Source organism: Panulirus ornatus, chromosome 55 (genome assembly GCF_036320965.1).
Source record: "Panulirus ornatus isolate Po-2019 chromosome 55, ASM3632096v1, whole genome shotgun sequence".
Classification (NCBI taxonomy): Eukaryota; Metazoa; Arthropoda; class Malacostraca; order Decapoda; family Palinuridae; genus Panulirus; species Panulirus ornatus.
Genome location: NC_092278.1, coordinates 22,898,043 through 22,920,861, shown reverse-complemented (window position 1 = coordinate 22,920,861; position 22,819 = coordinate 22,898,043). Strand labels below are relative to the sequence as shown.

At 47.9% G+C, this 22,819-nt stretch overlaps 1 protein-coding gene across 4 annotated transcripts in view; it reads left to right on the top strand.

Moving 5' to 3' along the window:
- Tomosyn (syntaxin-binding protein tomosyn) overlaps window positions 1-22,819 on the top strand; it is a 488,765-nt gene that overhangs the window by 317,064 nt on the left and 148,882 nt on the right. For all 4 annotated transcript variants that reach the window (XM_071693112.1, XM_071693113.1, XM_071693111.1 and 1 more), the window contains exons 3-4: window positions 12,962-13,144; window positions 15,386-15,520. In XM_071693112.1, coding sequence (XP_071549213.1) covers window positions 12,962-13,144; window positions 15,386-15,520 — 318 coding nt within the window. The remainder of the gene's footprint in view (window positions 1-12,961; window positions 13,145-15,385; window positions 15,521-22,819) is intronic.

Genomic DNA, 22,819 nt, shown 5'->3' with positions numbered 1-22,819 from the left:
CACCAGCCAATCACCACTCGCGCCTTTGACCCGCTGCCTTTAATTACCGTACGACGCGAAAATGTTATGATCTCGCCCCTACGGAAGCCCACCGCCTGCATATATATATATATATATATATATATATATATATATATATATATATATATATATATATATATATATATATATATATATATATAATTGCCCCACGAACTGCTTAGTCTAAGGAAAGGTCCTGGCGTTACCCGGCGGAGTCCGGGAACACTTGGACAGACAGACCGGCTGGTAGATAGATAGATAGGCTCGCAGATAGATAGATCCACACCGTCACTAGAGGAAGGATGAGTGTAGACCACACCAGATAAGACCAGCCAGTGGCTGGGCGGCGCCCCCGCCAGCCCTCAACACACCTGCACAGGGAAAACAGAAATGATTTTGCTGAAATCACACACCAGGTTCCTGGGCCTCCTCAGTGGCAAACGTTGCTGATTGTGATAGCACGCACGAGCAGCCAGGGTTCGAATCCTGGCTTGCGGAAGGACCCGCCCTCCTTCCCCGGAGCCATCTTATATCCTGCGTGTCCACATATGATGGTGTAGCTGTTGGCAATTCTTGATTATTCCAAACACTCAAGAACTAGATTTTTTTTTTCCAGTTTTCACCTCGTAATCCCCGAAAACAAACTCTCTCTCTCTCTCTCTCTCTCTCTCTCTCTCTCTCTCTCTCTCTCTCTCTCTCTCTCTCTCTCTCTCTCAACCGCGGAATTCGGGATAAAATGACGAGAATTTGACCCACACTAAGACACATGAGCGAGTCTGAGTCTTATCATTACTCCACCTGACCTGACCTGACCTTACGTTAAACTCGACACCAGGGACCTGTGACACGGCTTGACCTACCCAGATCTCCCACCCTAACTTGACCTCGCTTGGCTAGAGGGAAGCCAGTGTTACCAACCTTGGCTGTGCGCCAGGATCAAGTTTTTTTTTTTTTTTTAATAAAGTCTCGAATCGAAAATGTTGACTGAAGTTATTACTGTTGTTAGGCCAGGCTGAGGTGGGGGATGGAGTCTCTCTCTCTCTCTCTCTCTCTCTCTCTCTCTCTCTCTCTCTCTCTCTCTCTCTCTCTCTCTCCCAGAGGGATCACACGAGGAAAATGAACATTTGCAGATCTGTTTTCTTGCGTTTCCTTCACATTTTCTTCTGGGAAATTAGTGTTGGGGGGAAATAGACTTCTTTTTCCTGAAATCATATTTATTTCCTTGAATTTCCCGATTTTTTCTTTTTCTTACAATTGTTCTGATTTCCCTTTTTTTTTTTCATTTCCCTTGTATCCCATTTTCGTCTGATCTAGTTTCCCATTTTCCTCGGATATTATCATGCTAGATTATCGAGGAAAATGTGATTTGCATAATTTTCCCTCTGTTCTTTCCCATTTCCTTTGAGTTCATAAGCTGTATACAGTGACGCAGCCTTAAGTGTGGCTTAACACTGTTATCTACCAAAATTTTACCTTCTTGTCGTAGGGGTCGTGAAATAGGCCTTATGCAAGGGTATCGTAAAGGGGGAATTCGAAATGACGCGAGGTAGATAATATATAGGGTAATATAGTGGTCGTGCAGGGAGAGATAAGGCGTTGTACACACACTGGGGAAAGGAGATAACGCTCTTCTAAACATTCTGGCGGCGACAGGTATAGCACTTTCATCAGACTGTGCGGTGCTGTGAGTGTAAACACACACGGGGCTGTTTGAACACGGTGGTACGACCCTTAGACACTGCGGTACGACCCTTCAACACGGTGGTACGACCCTTGAACACGATGGTGCGACCCTTCAACACGGTTGTACGACCCTTGAACACGGCGGTAAGACCCTTGAACACCACAGCACGACTCTTGAACACGGCGTTACGACCCTTGAACACGGTGGTACGACCCTTGAACACGGCGTTACGCCCCTTGAATACGGTGGTACGACCCTTGAACACGGCGCTACGACCCTTGAACACGGCGCTACGACCCTTGAACACGGCGCTACGACCCTTGAACACGGTGGTACGACCCTTGAACACGTCGGTACGACCCTTGAACACGGCGGTGCGACCCTTGAACACGGCGATGCGACCTTTGGCTGCGATGGCCTGGCCTTTTTTAATAGACCTTTTAAGAGTCAGGTCAGAGGCCAAGCCAACACCATGTAACCCCTGCCAACAGCATGGGAGGTTGTGACCCCTGCCAACAGCATGGGAGGTTGTGACCCCTGCCAACACCATGGGAGGTTGTGACCCCCTGCCAACACCATGGGAGGTTGTGACCTGCACGCACCATGAGAGGTTGTGACCCCCTGCCAACACCATGGGAGGTTGTGACCCCTGCCAACACCATGTGAGGTGACCTGCACGCACCATGAGAGGTTGTGACCCCCTGCCAATAACATGGCAGGTTGTGGGCCTTTTCAGCATGATAATGTAATGATTCGGTTGTTAGGGGTCACGATAACGCTCAGACACAGCAAGACTTTCGTCCTAACGCCATGGGAATGAAAGGTTCGCGTCATAACAATAATAATAAAGTATATAAATGATTATTTCCCAGCTAACGTGGCCACAGTGCGCGGGAAGCCGGGCCATGATTGTATACCCCTGGGGCAACTGCAAGTGAAATGTGCGCTGGGTAATTTGCTCTCCAGGAAAATCTTGTCTTACCCCCGCCTGGGATATCCCGGGGCAACGCGTGGGATGTCCCAGGAATGCCCGGGATGTCCCCAAAGAGAGGCAGTAGGACCTCCCCCCCGGTACATAACGGGTCATGGCCCTCCTGCCACATCTAAGAACACACTTCGCGAGTGTGTGTGTGTGTGTGTGTGCGTGTGTCCGTTTCGGGTATATTCGAAGCCTGGATCGAAGCCAGAGTTCGAGTCATGCTTGAGTCAGGGTTTCAGAACACCCACCATAGCCTCGTACTTCCCCGTGATTGGTCGGTGAGGGAGGAAACTTGACGCTGATTGGATGGGACCCTGTACGAATTGATGCTTTGGTGATTTTTTTTTTACATATATGACCAGATACATATGTTAGATTGCTTTAGAAAGTTGTTGTACGAATCTTTTAAGAGTATATAGTCTGTTCAGAGAGGAGAAAAATATCGCAAGGAAATAGAAGTAGCTAGGAATTAAACGACTTATTTACTTCGTGATATAGTAAATGATTCTCATTTCTTCGTAATGGAAATATTCCTTCTGTCTTGTAAAAGATACAAATCCCGACGTAAAATATCGCAATGCCGTTAAGTTTCGTTCAACTCCACAGTTCTACCGTTCACTCTCCTCACAGTAAGTTCTTGATTTTGTGAGAGAGTTTTCTCCCCCATTCCTTCGTAATGCTGAGAAATATATTTCCATTTCCCCCGTCGTATTGCAGAAGACTTACAGTCCGTGAGAGATGATGTAGTGTGCTGGTGGGCGTTGAGACAGAGATGCTGTGCCCATCATCTGGAGAGAGAGAGAGAGAGAGAGAGAGAGAGAGAGAGAGAGAGAGAGAGAGAGACCCATGTCAGGTCATAGGTCAGTGAGGTCATAGTCATGGGTCTTAAAACGTCGTGCTGAAAAGTCGTACCGTCTACTACTTCCTGGTAAGGTTACGACCCAAGGGTCGTAACCTTACCAGGAAGTAGTTGAAGTGTTCCGTGTTTATCTTGTGTGTTTTTCATTATTTACAGCATGTATAAATTGTATGGGTTACTGTGCCTCTACATTATTCACAGCATGTATGTATATATGTATCTATGTATGAATGTATGACTTATTGTGACTGTATTATTCACAGCATGTATATGTATGAATGTATGAGTTATTGCGACCCTTCAATTCGCATTGTTTCGTTTTTTTTAGGTTTGGTGATAATTTTTCAAATTGTGGGCAATATGAGAGCTGTTTATGTCCTCAGATATGGGATGTGGACATTGCATTAGTGGCTTGTTTTGTGTTAATGGATGGTTAATGTTATGGGCGACAGCTCCACATGTGTTAGGACCGTGTTCACAACACTAAACTTTAACGTGGCGTGATAATCGCGTTTACAACACTAAACTTGGGTACGTACACTGTTCACTGCGTTCACATTGAACTTTATCTTGGTTTGATGACGTGTTCATACTGGACTTAGGTGCGTTGTTGACGTTCACAACGCCAGCCCTCACGTGGTTGTTGGCAGCGTTCACATCGCTAGCCCTCACGTGGTTGTTGGCAGCGTTCACAACGCCAGCCCTCACGTGGTTGTTGGCAGCGTTCACATCGCTAGCCCTCACGTGGTTGTTGGCAGCGTTCACAACGCCAGCCCTCACGTGGTTGTTGGCAGCGTTCACATCGCTAGCCCTCACGTGGTTGTTGGCAGCGTTCACAACGCCAGTCCTCACGTGGTTGTTGGCAGCGTTCACAACGCCAGCCCTCACGTGGTTGTTGGCAGCGATCACATCGCTAGCCCTCACGTGGTTGTTGGCAGCGTTCACAACACTAGCCCTCACGTGGTTGTTGGCAGCGTTCACATCACTAGCCCTCACGTGGTTGTTGGCAGCGTTCACAACACTAGCCCCCACGTGGTTGTTGGCAGCGTTCACAACGCCAGCCCTCACGTGGTTGTTGGCAGCGTTCACAACGCCAGCCCTCACGTGGTTGTTGGCAGCGTTCACAGCAGTAAACGCACTCGGTTCTCACTCAGGATTTCGAGTTCGTTAGATCGCAGAGCGTGTGTGTGTGTGTGTGTGTGTGTGTGTGTGTGTGTGTATGTGTGTGTGTGTGTATGTGTGTGTGTGTGTGTGTGTGTGTGTGTGTGTGTGTTAGGGGGGTGGGGGGTCGATACTCACCCAGGCGTCAGTAATTGTGGGCAGCCAGTATGTTGACGCAGACAACACACTTATGCCCCCGGGGGTCGCCTCAAAATCGTCCTATTGAAACTGTCACTTAGGATCGTGGCCACTTTCACCATTTTCTTATAATTAAAAAAAAAAAATATTAATAATTTACCGATTATAACAACGTTAATTATATCTTCCAGTCTGGTGATTTGAGAATTGGGTTGTTACTAAGATCTTGACTCAATTTCAGCTCTCTCTCTCTCTCTCTCTCTCTCTCTCTCTCTCTCTCTCTCTCTCTCTCTGTGTGTGTGTGTGTGTGTGTGTGTGTGTGTATTCCTTTGTGGAAAATGTAGGAGCAGTGGGCACTCCCAGCGACCATTTCTGAGGCGAGTGTGGACCCGTTCAATCCCTGCTGGCTAATGTAATTAAGTTGGCAGCCCCGACACAGGTGTTGGCAGACCTGAATCTATGGTTGTCAGCACTGAGGCCGGGGGTTGGCAGGCCTGCAGCTATGTATCGTCAACACACATGTATACATCCGGGGGAAATACTCCTTTATTTTATTGTAGTAAGTGGGAGAGATCTTTCTCCAAGTGAGCGATCGGCCACCAAGGTAACATGTTAGTGGTAGGCTTGAGGGGGTTGGCAGGCCTGGAGAGTGGGTTGTCAACGCTGACGTGTTGGGTTGGCAGGCCTGGAGAGCGGGTTGTCAACATTGACGTGTGGGTTTGGCAGGCCTGGAGATTGGGCTTACCCTGACGGGAGGAGGAGGGAGGGGGTGGTGTGTGGGGTGGTTGGGTTGGCAGGCCTGGTGATTGGGTTGTCAGCCATGAGTCGTTTTGTAAATTAACGACGAATTTAGGGCGGCAGTCGTAACGAAGTTTCCCAGTGACGGAGGGAGGCGCGCGCGCCGGCCTAGCGAGGCGTAAGCCTGACTTAAACCCTGTGTTTGCGTCATGTTGCTCACAGCAGGTGTGGTCGTCGTGTGATAATGATAATTTGTCGTGTAAATACTCCTCTCTGCTGACGTTGTCTTCCTTCATGTCTCGCTGATGGGAAGTATTGCCCCTCGATAGGTATTGCCCATCATCCATCACAGACGGTCAATATTTTCCCCCCCCCTCCCGCCCGTCGATATAAACTAATATTCTTTGCCAGTTTGCGCGAACGCTAAATCTATCCGGCCATTAAACTTTGACTTGTTGCCAGTGCAATCCGGTAGATAGTTTCAAGGTAATAAAGTTGCATGGCCATGAGTTTATATATATATATATATATATATATATATATATATATATATATATATATATATATATATATAAACTTTTAAGTGGTGTGAGGTCACATCACACGACTCTATATCCTATCTCACGCGCTGGGTAAATAAAAATATTTGAGGTACACACAGTTTACGGTTTGAGTACAATATATTGATTTATTTTACAGTCGCTCTCAGATCCACATCACATACGGTTAGAAATAGGTTGGTCGTCACATTAATGGATTAGCGATGTGGGTTTATAATTAAGGAAGGTAATTTGAACACTACCTCTAGAGATTACACCTTTTTTTCACACTAAAAATGAAGACTTTTTGAAGAAAATTTTAAGTTCTTGAATAAGAAAGTTGAAAAAGTGAACACTTTTTATACATCGGTAATCCTTTCAGTACACAGTATATTAATATTTTGAAAATGTAGTTTGTATTTCGAGAGAAAATCGTGATCTAGGTCGTGTCTAATAAAGGGAAAACAATATTATCTCGTCATATTTAGAGACAAAATGCTTTTTGTGACAATTGTAAAGAAAAACGTATATTGTGGGTTTTAAAACGACGACATTGTGTAAGTAAATGTTTCGCTGTAAGTGTGTTTACGAAGGAATATTCTCCCTTGATATTGTTATAAAGATAATGATAAGTAGGTGGTTTGGTCTTCTGGGAATATTATTTGTATATATTTGGCTTTCCGTTAGATATTTTCCTGACGGAATATTCGGATGAATATCGGTGTGGGAAGAGTTCCCTGGTGTGAGGAAGTTTACTTTGTGATTACTGCGAGCTGTCTCGTTGGAGGGCCACACACACACACACACACACACACACACACACACACACACACATTAATCTTCCTCCCGCGTCAGGAGGTGGCAGGTCGCTCCCACGTAACCACCGCCATCCGCCAACCGTCGCTCCGTGATGGACACGACGGGCGCCATTGTCTGATGGTCGGGTTTTTAACCCCCCTTGAGCGTGACGGTGCGACCCTGGCGGACGGGTACGACCCACGAGGACCTGTGATACGACCCTTGACCACTCTGCGATGATTGGTGATGATGGCGTGACCCGTACTGGGGGCCTGGGTGTGGGTGAGGGGGAGCTCTGGGTCGTGGTGCGTGATCCGTGACAGTTCATGGCGCTACCTCGCTGATGCGGGAAATGACGAACATGTATGAATGTTATATATGTATATATATATATATATATATATATATATATATATATATATATATATATATATATATATATATATATCTTTCTTTCATACTATTCGCCATTTCCCGCGTTAGCAAGGTAGCGTTAAGAACAGAGGACTGGACCTTTGAGGGAATATCCTCACCTGGCCCCCTTCTCTGTTCCTCCTTTTGCGTGATAGAGTTATCCTACCCTGTGTGCGGGAGGAGGTAGGAAGTCGTTAACAATTATAATATAGCGTACACAACTCTTACATGTTAAGGTTGTGGTGTTTTTGTGTGTGCATGGCAGGATGCATTACTCAGGCCAGAACTGAATCCGGGAATACGAGACTCGTCTTACCTTGGCTGGCACACACCGTGTTGTTTATGTACCTCCATGTGGTTATTATAACTTGGCGCGCCTGGTCATCAGGTGTGTGGGGGGGCCGTGTGTGTGTGTGTGATGGTGGTTCACACTCGAGAGATCTTGTGGCACCTGTAGGTGTGTCCTGGGTGGAGAGTGTGTGGAGCTGATCCACTTGCCGTTTTCCTTGATTAGAACTCTTCAGGAAAGTAGGGAAGATGTGGGAAGATTTGTTTTATGTATTTAAGGTTTATGGATTAAATGGAAGGTTTTGTGGAGGCTTGAGATGGTGTGTGTGTGTGTGTGTGTGCGCGCTTCGTGTTATGAATATTGAAACAACTGTAATAAAATACTGTAATATCAAAATCCATTGCGTTTGTTGGTAAACAGAAAAAGAAAGCGTAGATTAAGTTTGTTCAGCGCAGAGTGTGTGTAATGCATATGTGATGACGTATTGAAGGTGCATAGCAATGCACCATCAACTGCATGTAATCTCTGAATATGTAATGTGCTTTTGTCCTTTGATTTCCAGTTTGAAAAAGCAGTGCGAGTTAATTAAGTCTGCATGAACTGTATTTGCAGTTTTGTTTGATGTTTCAATTTTGCTGTTGCACATTGCAGTGCCGTATTTAACCTCATGGAATGATCATCAGATAGGCCCATACGAAAAAAAAGAAACACCTGGAACTAGATTATCACTTATCGCTTATCACTTACCAGTTATCACTTATTAGTTATCGCTTATCAGTTATCGCTTATCACTTACGTGTTTGACAAGAACGTGACTAACATCTACTGAGACACGAGACGCGTAAGTGGGCCGCAGCCCCAAGCCTGACCAGGGGGAGTACAGTGCTACACCCGCTCCTGGACGGGTTGACGGGAATGAGACGACCCATGAAAAGCAAGGTAGAGTAAGCTTAATGAACATCTGGTACACACACACACAACATCCGTGATGTTAACACGACACGAGTTAACACCGGGTTCCTGCACGTATGAGGTGCGACGGACGCTACGTGTTGGATGGTCCTGCACGTGTGAGGTGCGACGGAGGCTACGTGCAGGAGGGTCCTGCACGTGTGAGGTGCGACGGACGCTACGTGCAGGGGGTTCCTGCACGTGTGAGGTGCGACGGACGCTACGTGCAGGAGGGTCCTGCACGTGTGAGATGCGACGGACGCTCCGTGGAGGTGGGATTGTGGTGGGCGTCCCCATGTTGTCGTCCACAGTTGCCGGGGAAGGAATGTGAAGAATGTCTCCAGGAAGAATGTTATTACCTGAAGGTTTTGTATGGTATTACACACTCTCTCTCTCTCTCTCTCTCTCTCTCTCTCTCTCTCTCTCTCTCTCTCTCTCTCTCTCTCTCTCTGCGTCTATGTATCTATCTATCTCCCAGTCTCGTGAGCAGCGAGGGCGTGTAATAAGCAGGATTGACTATATTATTGGCTCATTATTCCATTACCGTGTTGCAAGGGGAGGGTGGAAGTGGGGGTAGCGAGGAGGGGGGGTGGGTAATTAAGAGTGTGTCAGTCTGGTTGGCTGACCTCCACCCGCGCAAGGTCACGTTAAGAACAGGAGGGAGGGGAGGGGGGGGGGGGTTGTGACATGATCAAGACAGGTTTGCTTCCTCCAGTTTGCCTCCTGACCCTGACCCCCTTTTTGAGCACGAAGGTATGATGAACCATGACCTGACCTCTGTCTCGGGTCATGGGTCAGGCCTTCATACGTAACCCAAGGGTCGTACCATCGTGTTCATGGGTTAGGTCGTACTCAAAAGGTCGTACCATCGTGCTCAAGTATCTAGTCGTACTCAAAGGGTTCGTACCGTCGTGCTCTAGAGCGTAATCCAAGTCTGTTCAGATACAGTGCATTTTTCGTTGATCAATCGTCCTTGGTCATTATTTTCAGTACAGTGGATTTCCTAGAAACGTTTTCACTTGTGTGTGAACGTTTTCAGGAAATCCATTATGACGTTTTGCCGTGATCACTTGGCCGTCGTGTTAACGTTTGTTTGATCACATCGTGAGCAGGTCAGGTGTGTCACGCTCGTTGATTCACTCTCATCACCTGGACGACCGTGTCACTTGCTTATGACACTGATTACCGGGTCCCTGGCTGGCTGGCAGCTTGGGCGGCTGGCCGGGTGGCTGGTTGGTCGGCTGGCTGACTGGGTGGTTGGCAAGTTGGTCGGCTGGCTGGCTGGGTGGCAGATTGGTCGGCTGGCTGGGTGGCAGGTTGGTCGGCTGGTTGGCTGGCTGGGTGGCAAGTTGGTCGGCTGGGTGGCTGGCTGGGTGGCAGGTTGGTCGGCTGGTTGGCTGGCTGGGTGGCAAGTTGGTTGGTTGGTCGGCTGGGTGGCAGGTTGGTCGGCAGGTTGGCTGGCTGGGTGGCAAGTTGGTCGGCTGGTTGGCTGGCTGGGTGGCAGGTTGGTCGGCTGGGTGGCTGGCTGGGTGGCAGGTTGGTCGGCTGGCTGGGTGGCAGGTTGGTCGGCTGGGTGGCTGGTTGGGTGGCAGGTTGGTCGGCTGGGTGGCAGGTTGGTCGGCTGGTTGGCTGGCTGGGTGGCAAGTTGGTTGGTTGGTCGGCTGGGTGGCAGGTTGGTCGGCAGGTTGGCTGGCTGGGTGGCAAGTTGGTCGGCTGGTCGGCTGGCTGGGTGGCTGGCTGGGTGGCAGGTTGGCTGGCTGGGTGGCAGGTTGGTCGGCTGGTCGGCTGGCTGGGTGGCAGGTTGGTCGGCTGGTTGGCTGGCTGGGTGGCAGGTTGGTCGGCTGGCTGGGTGGCAGGTTGGCTGGCTGGGTGGCAGGTTGGTCGGCTGGTTGGGTGGCTGGGTGGCAGGTTGGTCGGGTGGGTGGCTGGCTGGGTGGTTAGCAAGTTGGTCGGCTGGGTGGCTGGTTGGCTGGGTGGCAGGTTGGTCGGCTGGTCGGCTGGCTGGGTGGCAGGTTGGTCGGGTTAGCGGGGGTTACCTGCGTCTGGTTGCCCCTGGTGACGGCCACGTAAACACACGATAATTAAATAGACGCTTGATTTCCCGACTCCGGGAGGAAGGGGGGGGGGGGGGGGCAAGCACGGGAGGAAGGGGAGATGGGAGAGCCAGGAGAGAGAGAGAGAGAGAGAGAGAGAGAGAGAGAGAGAGAGAGAGAGAGAGAGAGAGAGAGAGAGAGCAGGAGGGAGGCAGGGAGGAAGAAGTAGCCAGGGTTAAATCATTTCTTAATAGCATATCTTACGTAAACGCGACCGTAGATCACAACATGAGAGACGTCTGGTTGATAACAGTTGTGTATATGTTGTACGTTCCCTGGCCAGCCAGGTAGGGAAGATGGAAGGTGATGATGTTACGAAACAATGAGTGACGTAGCTCCAGAAATTATGGCATGATTACGTAGATCGTGGTCGTTCATATAACGTCATATGTGCGTCTCTACAAATCTGTGTCTTCCGTATTACTCACGGACGTCAGCGGTACCAACGCCAAGCAATAACGTCTTCAGTGTTACTAACCGAGTCGCGACCTTCCTTTCCATTTCTAGTCTAGCGTCTTAGGTATCGTCCCCACGCACTCCAGTATGTACGATAACCTCTTAGGTATCGTCCCCACGCACTCCAATATATACGATAGCCTCTTAGGTATCGTCCCCACGCACTCCAATATATACGATAGCCTCTTAGGTATCGTCCCCACGCACTCCAGTATATATGATAGCCTCTTAGGTATCGTCCCCACACACTCCAATATAAACGATAGCTTAGCGATAGCGTCCCAAACTTTGGAGTTGGGTGCCAATTTCGTTACCTCCGTCTTGGAGGAACCCAAGTCTCTCGTCTTGGCCCACCCCGACCCGACACAGACGACAGACCTTGATGGTCGCAGTTTGCCAGCTCGGCCGCACACCTCACCCGCTAAAGTTCAGCGGGAAAATAAACGAGAAATTCGACCCCGGTAAACAGCGGTCGTGTTCTGAGTTGTTTGGTGCTCGGCGGCCGACGCCCGGGCACCTGGGTACGTGGAGTCGATGTTTCCAGAACGATCCTGATTGGTGGAGGGCACGGCTTCCTCCCCCAGGGGCGACCCATTGACACAACTAACAAATCATGACAAAATGACGTTTAACGTTCGTGGATCATTAACGACATGCATCAGGCGACGTGAATTGCGTTCCTTTTACAATACCAAGTTAGGTTGTGGGAGATACTGTATCGTACGATCTGTGTTTGTATTACTAGTTCATGAAATCTTCTCATACGTAAAGTTTTGATGATATCCGACTATAGTTTTTTTCACGACACTATGATGTAAATATATTTATTTATTTTGTTACAGTGTTGGACAGAGGCGAGTCTGTATCTGCAATACAGTTGTAGTAACATTACAGTCGCGTGAGCCGTCTGCATGTGTTAGCAACGGCTTCATCAGAGATCTGGAGAGATCTCGACTCCAGCATCCTTCGCTGCTCTTTCAATCGTCCACTGTACAGTTCAGTATGGAAATTGTATGTTAAGGTTGACTTAAATGCATGGATTCTGTTTGATCTCGGGTCGTCAGAGGCTAAATTTAAGGGAATTTTATAGCGCAAGAGGCCGACTGTGGATCTCGTACAGAATTTTGGAAAAAAATGTTTCTCTCTCTCTCTCTCTCTCTCTCTCTCTCTCTCTCTCTCTCTCTCTCTCTCTCTCTCTCTCTCTCTCTCTCTCTCTCTCTCAGCAATAGCACATCAATTCTGGGAATTCATCAATAATCCAGTTTATGAATACATCAGATTGAACCTGAATCTTTTCGAGTCTTGTGTAGAGTTTTAGAAGGTGCTGTGGTGACGAGGCCGTAGCCACTGCCCTCCAGAGGGGTTGAGACGCGGAGGTTTTTCATTAGATCAGGGTGGTAGGACGGCGAGGGTCAGGCAGGCCGGTTACACCCCGCGGGAACCTGGAAATAACCATCGGTCGAGCCCCTCGCTTGGCCGACGCTGACTTCGAAACAGTTTCGTGTTCCTGTTTGGGGCGTCCTGTTGCCTGGCTCCTCTGAGTGATCTGAATTTAACTTGAATATAAAGTGAAATTCTACCTCCGTAGGTTATATATATATATATATGGTTATGTAAGGGTTGTTATTTCCATTCTATATTTTTATGACTTTGGTATTCTACTTTCACAGGGGTTTTTTGTTGTTGTTGTTGTATTTTGTGGGTTTCAGCAACAACAAGAACTTTGGAACAGGATGATTGGAGGCGGAGAATGTATTACCACCTTCAGGGGTAAGTAGTAACCACACGCACCAGGTTTTCCATGAGGAATGGAGTCGCGTTTTCCTTAACCTTGTGCTCAGTATCGGTCGCCCTGGGGTGGACGTGCACGTGCAGCACGAGACGGAGGCGGCCGTGCTGCACGTGCTCTTCCTGGTGAACGAGGGTGCCATGGTCGCTGCCACGGCCGACGACAACATCCACCTCTGGAACTACCGACAGAAGCGGCCAGAGATCGTCCACTCCCTCAAGTTCCAGCGGGAGAGGTAAGGCCCGGGCCAAGGAGGAGGAGGAGGAGAAGGGGGGGGGGGGCGAATGTTCGAGGGCCTGAAGATGGTCAGAGAGGAGCAGGACGAGGAGGCTAGAGTTTCGTCAGCACTCACCTCTGGACTCGCCATCTGGGGCCTCCAGACACGAGACGTTGTTCCAGGTTCCAGCAGGGGGATGCAGACAACTTCCAGCCTTGCTGTAACGCCCACATGTATCATACATGTGTCAGCCTTGATTACCATAACTTATCCCTTGTGGAGATGGTTCACTCTGACTCCCACCTCTGGAACCGAGATCATGTCCTTTTTTATCCTTCATGCTTCGTGTTTCCAGACTTTTGATACAAGGAATACTTCCATATCTAATGTTTTATAATTTCCTAACATACGTTTGTGGACAGAAATTTATATTCAGACCTCAAATTCAGTCAACTCTCTTTGGTTTCTGGAACTCGAATTGAGCCTTTAATTTTCAGACCCAGAGTCCAGACCTCCAACCCAGCCTGGCACTTCTGAACGTATTTCCAGACCTCGAACCCCCAGCCGAACTTCCACATCACCCACCTTGGTCCTAAAGGCCTTTGGTGTTCAGACGTTGTGCAGAATCGTGTGCTTTCATGTCTTGTGCTTGCGAACAGAACAGCGAGTCTTCAGCCCTCAGACTCTGTGTTTCCAGATGTCGAGTGCAGTCCCGTAGAACAGCCTTGTGGTCTCATACCATTTGCTTCCTCATCTCTCACACATGCTGACTTATGACCAGATTTGTAAGTCAGCCTTGTATGACTCTCAAAATATGTACCTCAAGATCTTATGTTTCCAGACCTCATACCAGACTCCTTGCTTCCAGATTTTTTTTTCTTTAAACGTATGAGCCAACCCTGTGCTACTTTACTCGGTAAAAAGAATTCATTCCCACATTTACAGATCTGTTACCCAACCATTTATTCTTAGACACTGTGTGTAGATCTTTAAACCCCCTCTCTATGTTTCCAGAACTTTGACGTAACCCTCTGCCCTCACTTTCCAGGCGTGCAACTCAAACCTTTGTATTTACGGACTCGTAACCCGAGCTTACCCTTCCAGAACGTTTACATCTGGCCCTTGTGTTCCAGCCGTCTGGCTCGGCTTTAAACTTGAGTATTGTTTGTTGACATTTATCCCAGCTGTGTACTTCAGAACTGTAGCCCAGCCGTTTGCTTCGGATTTGTAGCTCAGCATAATAATTTTCTAGACTTGTAACCCAGCTGTAAATTTACAAATGTTAGGCCCAGTTCTTCACCTCCAGATATTGTGCTTCCAGACCTGCACACTCTTCTTGTGTTTCCAGACCTCTGACCCAGTGGTGACATACCTCTAAACCAACCATGTTTCCAGATCTCTGACTCAGTGTTGTGTTCACATACATACTTCTAACCCAGTCTTGTGTTACCGTACCTTTGACTAATCATATGCTTCCAGACTTTTCACTCTGAACTCAGTCTTGTGTTTCCAGTCCTCTTAATCATGCTTGTAGACCTTTCGCCCAACCTTGCGTCCTCAAGACTTTTGAAGTTGACAGTGACATTTGACCCCAACTTTCCTGCATCGATACTTTAGCTGAATTTGTTTATACATGATAGCTAGTCTGACCCAGGGAAGAGGACTTCCCCCTGCCATTTACCAGCTTCCGGGATTCAGGTCTGGGACCCCAATGGTGCAAAATTAATTCCGATAGAAGGTGCAGCCTGGCTGTATATGTATTTCGCTCACCCCAGTGCAATGGGAATAGCGTCAGAAATGACAGTTATTTAGACTTGCTACTATTACTCCCTTAGGTTCTCAGACTTATCGCTGTTGAGTCCTGCACTGCCACAGTCTTCTTCCAGACCTTGGATGTGTATGTATCTACACAAAGACATGAGTTTTCAGGTTGTATTCTTCAGCTCTGTCACAAGACTTCTGGTTCCAGACCTCAAGCCCGTGTTTATGTTTCTTGTCTCTAACTTGCTCTTGTCATTGCAGACTCAACTTGGTACGTCGAGACCACCTGCTTCCAGGCCTGATTCCAGGCCATGTATTTGTAGACTTCTAACTCAGACCATCTGCTTCCAGACATGTAATTCAGTTCTGAACTCCTGTGTTCTGTAGTTCCAGACTTCTAATCCAGTCTTGTGCGTGGAAACCTACCTCTTCTTCCAGGCCAACCTAATGGTGTATTTCCATGCTTGTGAGAGCTGTGACTGGACTGTCTGCTTGCAGGATCACGTGCCTGCACCTGCCCTTCCAAAGCAAATGGCTGTACGTGGGCACGGAACGCGGGAACATCCACATCGTCAACATCGAGGTGTTCCAGCTCTCTGGTTACGTCATCAACTGGAACAAGGCCATTGAACTGTGAGTACCCCAGTTGTCTCGTTCCGGTTGTGTGCACACAGCAGGTTAGGTGTCACGTGACATCCTCGTAGTGTACAGAGTGTATGCAGTTGCCAGAATTCTGTGATTTATATCAGTAGAGGTTGACGGAAGCGTTCTACAGAATGTATTAGGTCCGTCCCTTGATGGAGTGGAGAGGAATTTTGTCTGCAAACTCTTCTGTATATGTGTTGACTATTTATGGGCACGTAGAGGTATGTGGGGAAAGTCCTAGAGCGTGTGGAAACGTTCGGGGCAGGTTTGTGTGTGTGTGTGTGTGTGTGTGTGTGTGTGTGTGTGTGTGTGTGTGTGTGTGTGAGGGACGTGGAGACCAGAGCGTGTCTACATGTGTGTCATGGAGGACGAACAACAGATTCTCAGTCCTGGACTCGCTACTGAGGCGCCGCCCGATCGTGCTTCACTGGTGGGAAGCACCACGACGCAGCGGGACCTGACGCTAATATGAGAAACATTTGACGAGAGGCTGGAGGAGATTGACGTAAGAAGAAGGGCGTCCCTCCAGGACGTGTGAGCGAGGCAGACCCTCCCAGGCAGAGGCGCCGCCATGGAGCTCGAGGAACTTGCCCAAGTTGCCTGACGTAATTGGATTTACAGAGGTCGTCAGGACGTGTGTCTCCTCCCTCACTGTGTTGGCCAGACCGACCCTCCCTCCCTCCCTCCCTCCCTCCCTCCCTCCCTCAGGCCGTACCTACCACAGGAGGTCATGTCTTAACCCATTACAGCGGGAAGTTCTTTCCCGTGTTGTCGAGGAACAGAGGGTATATGTGCTGTCAGACTTGTGGGACCCGGCAGTGTTCAGGACACAAGAGGAAGGTGGTCGGCTGGATCCTGCGAACCGTCGCAATACGAGAGAGAGAGAGAGAGAGAGAGAGAGAGAGAGAGAGAGAGAGAGAGAGAGAGAGAGAGAGAGATTCGGTTTACTGGGAATAAAAAAGTTTTCATACTTCGGAGATTAAACTTTTTTTTCTTAACTTTCCCCTTCTATGGCATCCGATTTTTGCCGCGGTGAATCATTCAAAAAGTAAAACTTTTAAAGACTAAAGATCCCTTTTTATTCCCAGTATAGCGAATCTCTCTCTCTCTCTCTCTCTCTCTCTCTCTCTCTCTCTCTCTCTCTCTCTCTCTCTCTCTCTCTCTCTCTCTCTCGTGAAATGTGCACAATTCCAGTTTTGGTCTCCCATGGTCCTTGATTATTGATCTGCTTTTGTTTCTGTGTCTGGGAGGGAGAAGGAGAGAAAGAAAAAAGAAAAACGCATGACCATCTGACTGTGTGTGAGATGTTGTGTGACAGCCGCGAAACACCTCTTTTATATGCAAATAAGTATTAGCCATTAGCCCGACCGACCTCACCCTCCAAAGAAAAGAAATATTCGTAGGTTTAGTTCTCAGAGGACGTCAATGATCACTTGTAGCCACAATGACTCTGGGTGTTGTGAAAGGTATATCTTATTCCCTCTGATTGTTGATAAATATTTGATGGATAGTGAACGAGGGACGACACAGTGTGTGTGTGTGTGCAGCGGAACGTGAATTGATGTGTTTACATATTCTCTTTCGTCCGAGCGTGATGTCTTTATTGTGTTCGGGCAGACAGCCTCTCTGTTCCGTTGTTGTAAGATGATGTGTTGTCTCAACTCGTGAACGAGGAGGGTGTTCAGCAAGCAGGAACGGGCGGAGGTGCGAGATGGGGGAACCTGGTAGATCCTTCTCACGTCACACGATGAGACGAGGTGGCAGGTGTCTACCTCGAGCACGATGGTACGACCCTCGAGCACGACGATACGACCCTCGAGCACGGCAGGTACGACCTTAGAGTGTGATATCCAGAGCATCATACCCAAGGGCAGCACCGTCGTGCTGAAGGTTCGTACCATTGTGCTGATGGGTCGTGCTGTTGACCAGGTCCTCGTGGTCAGTACAGGGGTGAGGGAGGTGGTGAGGTGAGTGTCGGTCATCAAGTGTTCAGTATTGATCGTCAGTTGTAATGGTCAACATTAGCCTCCCAAGTCCACCCCTTCAGCCCGTCAGGGTGGAGGCTTTTTATTGGCCAGCTGTATGGCCGTCCACTCGCTCGGCTGACTGGAGATTGCCTCTCCCATTGGTCGAATGACTCCCATCACATGAGGAAGCAATTGGCTGGGATGATATGGGACGTCATTACGTCGCCCCCGTCACATTTTCCCCGTCAACGTCTTTTCAGGGAAACTGGAAATTAAAAAGCTGGATTGCTGCTGTAGCTTCACCTTAAGATGCTCTGGTATTCATAGCATCACCCGGGGGGAGAGAGAGAGAGAGAGAGAGAGAGAGAGAGAGAGAGAGAGAGAGAGAGAGAGAGAGAGAGAGAGAGAACCTGTAACAAGTGTTTGTGAACCCCCACACTCACCGTATCCCTCGGGACCCTAGTTCGATCCCCGTGGAGAGAGAGAGAGAGAGAGAGAGAGAGAGAGAGAGAGAGAGAGAGAGAGAGAGAGGGTGGTGATCAGTGTGGGTGTGTTGGGATGGCATTTAACCTGACTTCGTATGGGTCAGGTCAAATGTCAGGCCATCATACCTGAGTCGTGCCCTACGGTTCTGTGGAGACGGAACAATAGTCCATTGCTTCAGTACCGTGAAAGTTCACTGCTTCACTACCGTGAGGGTTCACTGCTCCACTACCGTGAAGGATTCACTGCCTCTCTACCGTGAAGGTTCACTGCTTCACTACCGTGAGGGTTCACTGCTCCACTACCGTGAAGGATTCACTGCCTCTCTACCGTGAAGGTTCACTGCTTCACTACCGGGAAGGTTCATGGCACAGTGTCGCACTCGGGCCAGTGCTTCAGATAATTGCTTCATTAAAAATCGCGCCGGTATATCGGCTCAGAGAGTCAGGTCTCATTTGGTCCCGGTGAGCCTTCAAATCTGCTTCATCTGCCTCGCATCCCAGAGTCACCTCCTCTTCACTCCTTCTTTCGCGTCCTTCTGTCGTCCGTCTTTCCTCCGGTGTCTCGCCTTCCTTCATTTCGTTGATCTGTCGTCCCTTTATGCCAGATCCTCAGCCGGAGAGCCTTTGATTCTGCCATGTTTTCTGATCTTTTCCTCAACCTTCACGACTTGTCTCTTGTCTGTTTCTCTCTCTTTATCATTTTTCTGTTGCTCTCTCACTTATCATTTCCATCTGTTTCTTTCGCCTTGGGCACGATTTTCCCGCCCCGTCTCTTACGCCCATCTCTCTCTCTCTCTCTCTCTCTCTCTCTCTCTCTCTCTCTCTCTCTCTCTCTCTCTCTCTCTCTCTCTCTCTCTTTCTGTCTCTTCTTCCATCACTTCATTCATTTCTTCCTTCACGGGAGTCGTTCTCCTGCCCCCCCCCTCCGCCCCCCCCCCCCTATAATCCCCATTATGTAGGCCAGAGAGAGGGGGGACAATGGGGGGGGAATTACATGGTTGGCCGAGACTGGGTCATTACGGGACAGACCTGGGGCCCCCATTAGGATCCATAGCGACGTGAATGGTGCCACTAGATTTGCCTTTATTGTGGCGTTGCCAGCAGTAAAGTACGCTGGCCTTATTGGCAGCTGTATAGTACATGGCTTTATTGGCGGTCGTGTGATGACTGACTTTATTCGTCGTCTGGATTGTACGTTGCTTTATTGGTTAGGTACATAAAGGTGTACTGGCGCCTGTACAGTACATAGCTTTATTGGCAGCTGTACAGCAGATTGCTCTGCTCTTCCGGTCGCTGTTCCCGGCAATGGCTGCATCTGTGAAAATGGTCCTGATTCCAGCTGGAAAATCGACCTTAAGAATCGTAAACATGACACTTTCTTGACGAGGCACCGCATATCACCCTTTCTTCACCCTGGCAACGCTCCTAAACCATGGTAATCGTAGGGTTGTGATGCCCATGTAATCAGTAGTGAATATCGCTTCTTTGATAACGTGTTCCATAAAGGAGAATATATATATATATATATATATATATATATATATATATATATATATATATATATATATATATATATATATTCTGTATGTTTAAGGGTATGTCCGGGTGCCACGCCCATATGGTAACAGAAGGACTGGGAAAAAAAAGAGAATTAATTAATTCTCAAATAAGAGACTGATTAGTACATCAGTCCGCCATTACGGTGACACACGATCTTGATCTGTACATCCAGAACAAATTTTAGTTCTTGTATAAGAATTTCACATTTCTGGCACACTCCAGGTGGGGCCGAACACACACACACACACACACACACACACACACACACACACACACACACACACACAGACTAGCAGGAGCTTGCAGACAAGGGCCCGAATCTTCTCGTGTGAATACATATATGTCCAGTATATGTGGCCCAGACACATGCTCACACACAGGACGCTTGGCGCCACACCTCCACACTGATGACCCAGACTTGTGAGCCAACTCTATGATAAAGCGGCCACCAAGCACGAGTCACTCACAAAGGCTTCTCTCCCCCACGAAAATCCCTAAAGTTTTACGAGGGAGTTGCCCGGGAGAGCTGTTCTTTATCAAACACCTCCGCACCCTCCCTACATGGCCTCTCCCCTCACCTCGTGCAGACCACACACTGTGAGGCGCTCCTTTCACGTGCACATGACCTCACAGTGGCATCGTACCACCGTGAGTTTGCCCCACACATCAGCAGCGGACGTGCAGCACCGCGTCGTGCTACCGGATCACACCGCCTCACCCGGAACAGGACGGACGCGCCACCACAGGAATCTACCGTGACCTTCTTCACGCCAGGTGGACATCAACGTAGCTACTACCCTCACATTACCTACGATTGAGAACCTTTCCCTCTCACACACAACTCCAACCACACTAACCGACACACATGACATTCTCGATGCCACAAGCTCAGCACAAAGGTCGTAGGCCAAAACGCCATCATAGCACAGATAACGGTAACACGTATGGACAAGAGGAAGAGTGCCATGAATCGTCCTCTCCATCCTAAACTATGCCTCACCTGCTTACTCATCCATCCTGTTAAATAGCAAAAGTAACAAGACCACAAATCACACAGAGATGAGCACTCACAGCACTCGCCGCTTCCCTGGCTGCCAGAAACATTCAGTAGCTACAATATGAAACAGAAATACTCCCATTGCCATCTCACGTCAATATGGTTGGCAGTCAGTTATTTGTAGTTGCACTGGACCTTACCCGTTCGAGCTGCTCCATTAGCCAACCACCGGCGTCCATTTCGATATGAATAACGTATCCTTGCGTCACATTGTAAAAACCTGTACCCACATATCATCCCTCTTTCCCTCCACTGACACGTCTGACGAAACACACGTACATCGAGATGACCTAACATGCTGTGGAAAAACACCCTCTTGACCCAGTCATATTGAATATCACGAGAGACGTACACCCGTGTGGAACCCACACTCCCTAGACATGAACGAGTTACTCTTTCTCCCGTGTGTTCTAGACTCCACCGATCTCTCCAGTTCTGCATATACCGATCCAGCATGTAACAGGTTCCCCTCCCTCATACCCAAGATGCAGCGTCAGCACCTGGAGATGTGTACACAGACCACCACCACACTGCCTGAACTGTGGTACCACCGCGGTGGAGGTGGCCACCGTCCCGATAGATATAGATAGATACATCGATGGATAGATATGTGTTGATAGTGTTGGGGAGCTGGGAGGACAGAGGGTGAGAGCGGAAGTCGTGGATGTTATTTACGAGTTGGAACTGGTGGGTGAGGCTGTGGAATTATGCAAATTAGGAAAAGTCATTTTGTCTACGTTAAGATACGTCAGTCTTACACACCCCGGGTGTGTGTGTGTGTGTGCGTGTATGTGTTTTTCTGTTTGTGGTTTTCTGTTGTGGGCCTAGGGGTTGGGCGGTACACTTGTGTGTTTGTGCGTGTCTTGTTATATGTATATGCGTGTGGAGTGTGTACCACGAAATGTTAAGTGTGAAGTGAGTGTAATACTTGTTATAAGTGTCAAGTATGTCTGTCAGAAGGTACGAGTATGAAGGTGTGAGTTGGTAGGATGCGGCAGTGTGCGACTGGCATCTAGTGTGTGACAGTGTGTGTGTGTGTGTGTGTGTGTGTGTGTGTGTGTGTGTGTGTGTGTGTGTGTGTACCGACTCGTGTGTTGGAGGGAATGCAGCCACGAGGGTGTGGCATGTTCCCCAGTGTGGAGAGAACTCATACTAAGGCAATATAACACAGTAATATATTAATACGAGTCCTTAATCATACTCTCATTAAGACACATTGTCATTACTTCTTGGCGGAGCTTTTAATGATTCCAAAGATCTATCGTATATCTAGAGATCTATTTGGATATTCGAGCGATATTTGTCCATGATATTCAGTCAGTCGTTGTAATATCACTAGATATTCCCCTTGCTTCCCAGATCTGTATCACCGACTGCAAAAGCATATCATTTCTGGATTACGCTTTTGTTAACGGTTTAATTTGTAATGTAATTAACAGTATAATTAGATATTCGAAATTAATCTCCTGCATTAATTACCTGTACATAAGGTAATTACACAGATATACAGAACTGTAGAGAATTTGCATGTGGAGAAGGGGGTACCTTTGCCCAAACTGTCTCTGTATGTGTGTATGTTGATCTGTGTATGTGTTGCTGTGTGATGGTTGTGTGTTGATTTGTGTATCTCTATGTATTTGTAAATCTCTATGGGTCTGAATATATATATATATATGTATATATATATATATATATATATATATATATATATATATATATATATATATATATATATATATTGGAAAGGATTACAATTTTGCGCGTGATCAAGTATATTCGTATGAGTCCACGGGGAAAACCTATCGTGTTTCATTTTCCTCGTGGACTCATAGGATTATATATATATATATATATATATATATATATATATATATATATATATATATATATATATATATATATATATATATGGATGTATGTATATCGTTATTATCTGTGTGTGTAGTATTTACTTACGTAAATGCTGCTCTTAAGTCTATCTGTATGTTGGTGTGTATGTAAGTGTATATGTATGTTGTCATGTATGTATATATATATGTTGTCATGTACGTATATGCATCAGGTGCTGAGCTGGTGTGATGAGGCCGTGATAGCGGGAAGTGCCCCCCAGGCTAACACACACACACACACACACACACACACACACACACACACACACACACACACCCTCCTGCCGCGGCCGAAATCGAGTTGGTTGACGTTATATTGGAGCGAAGTG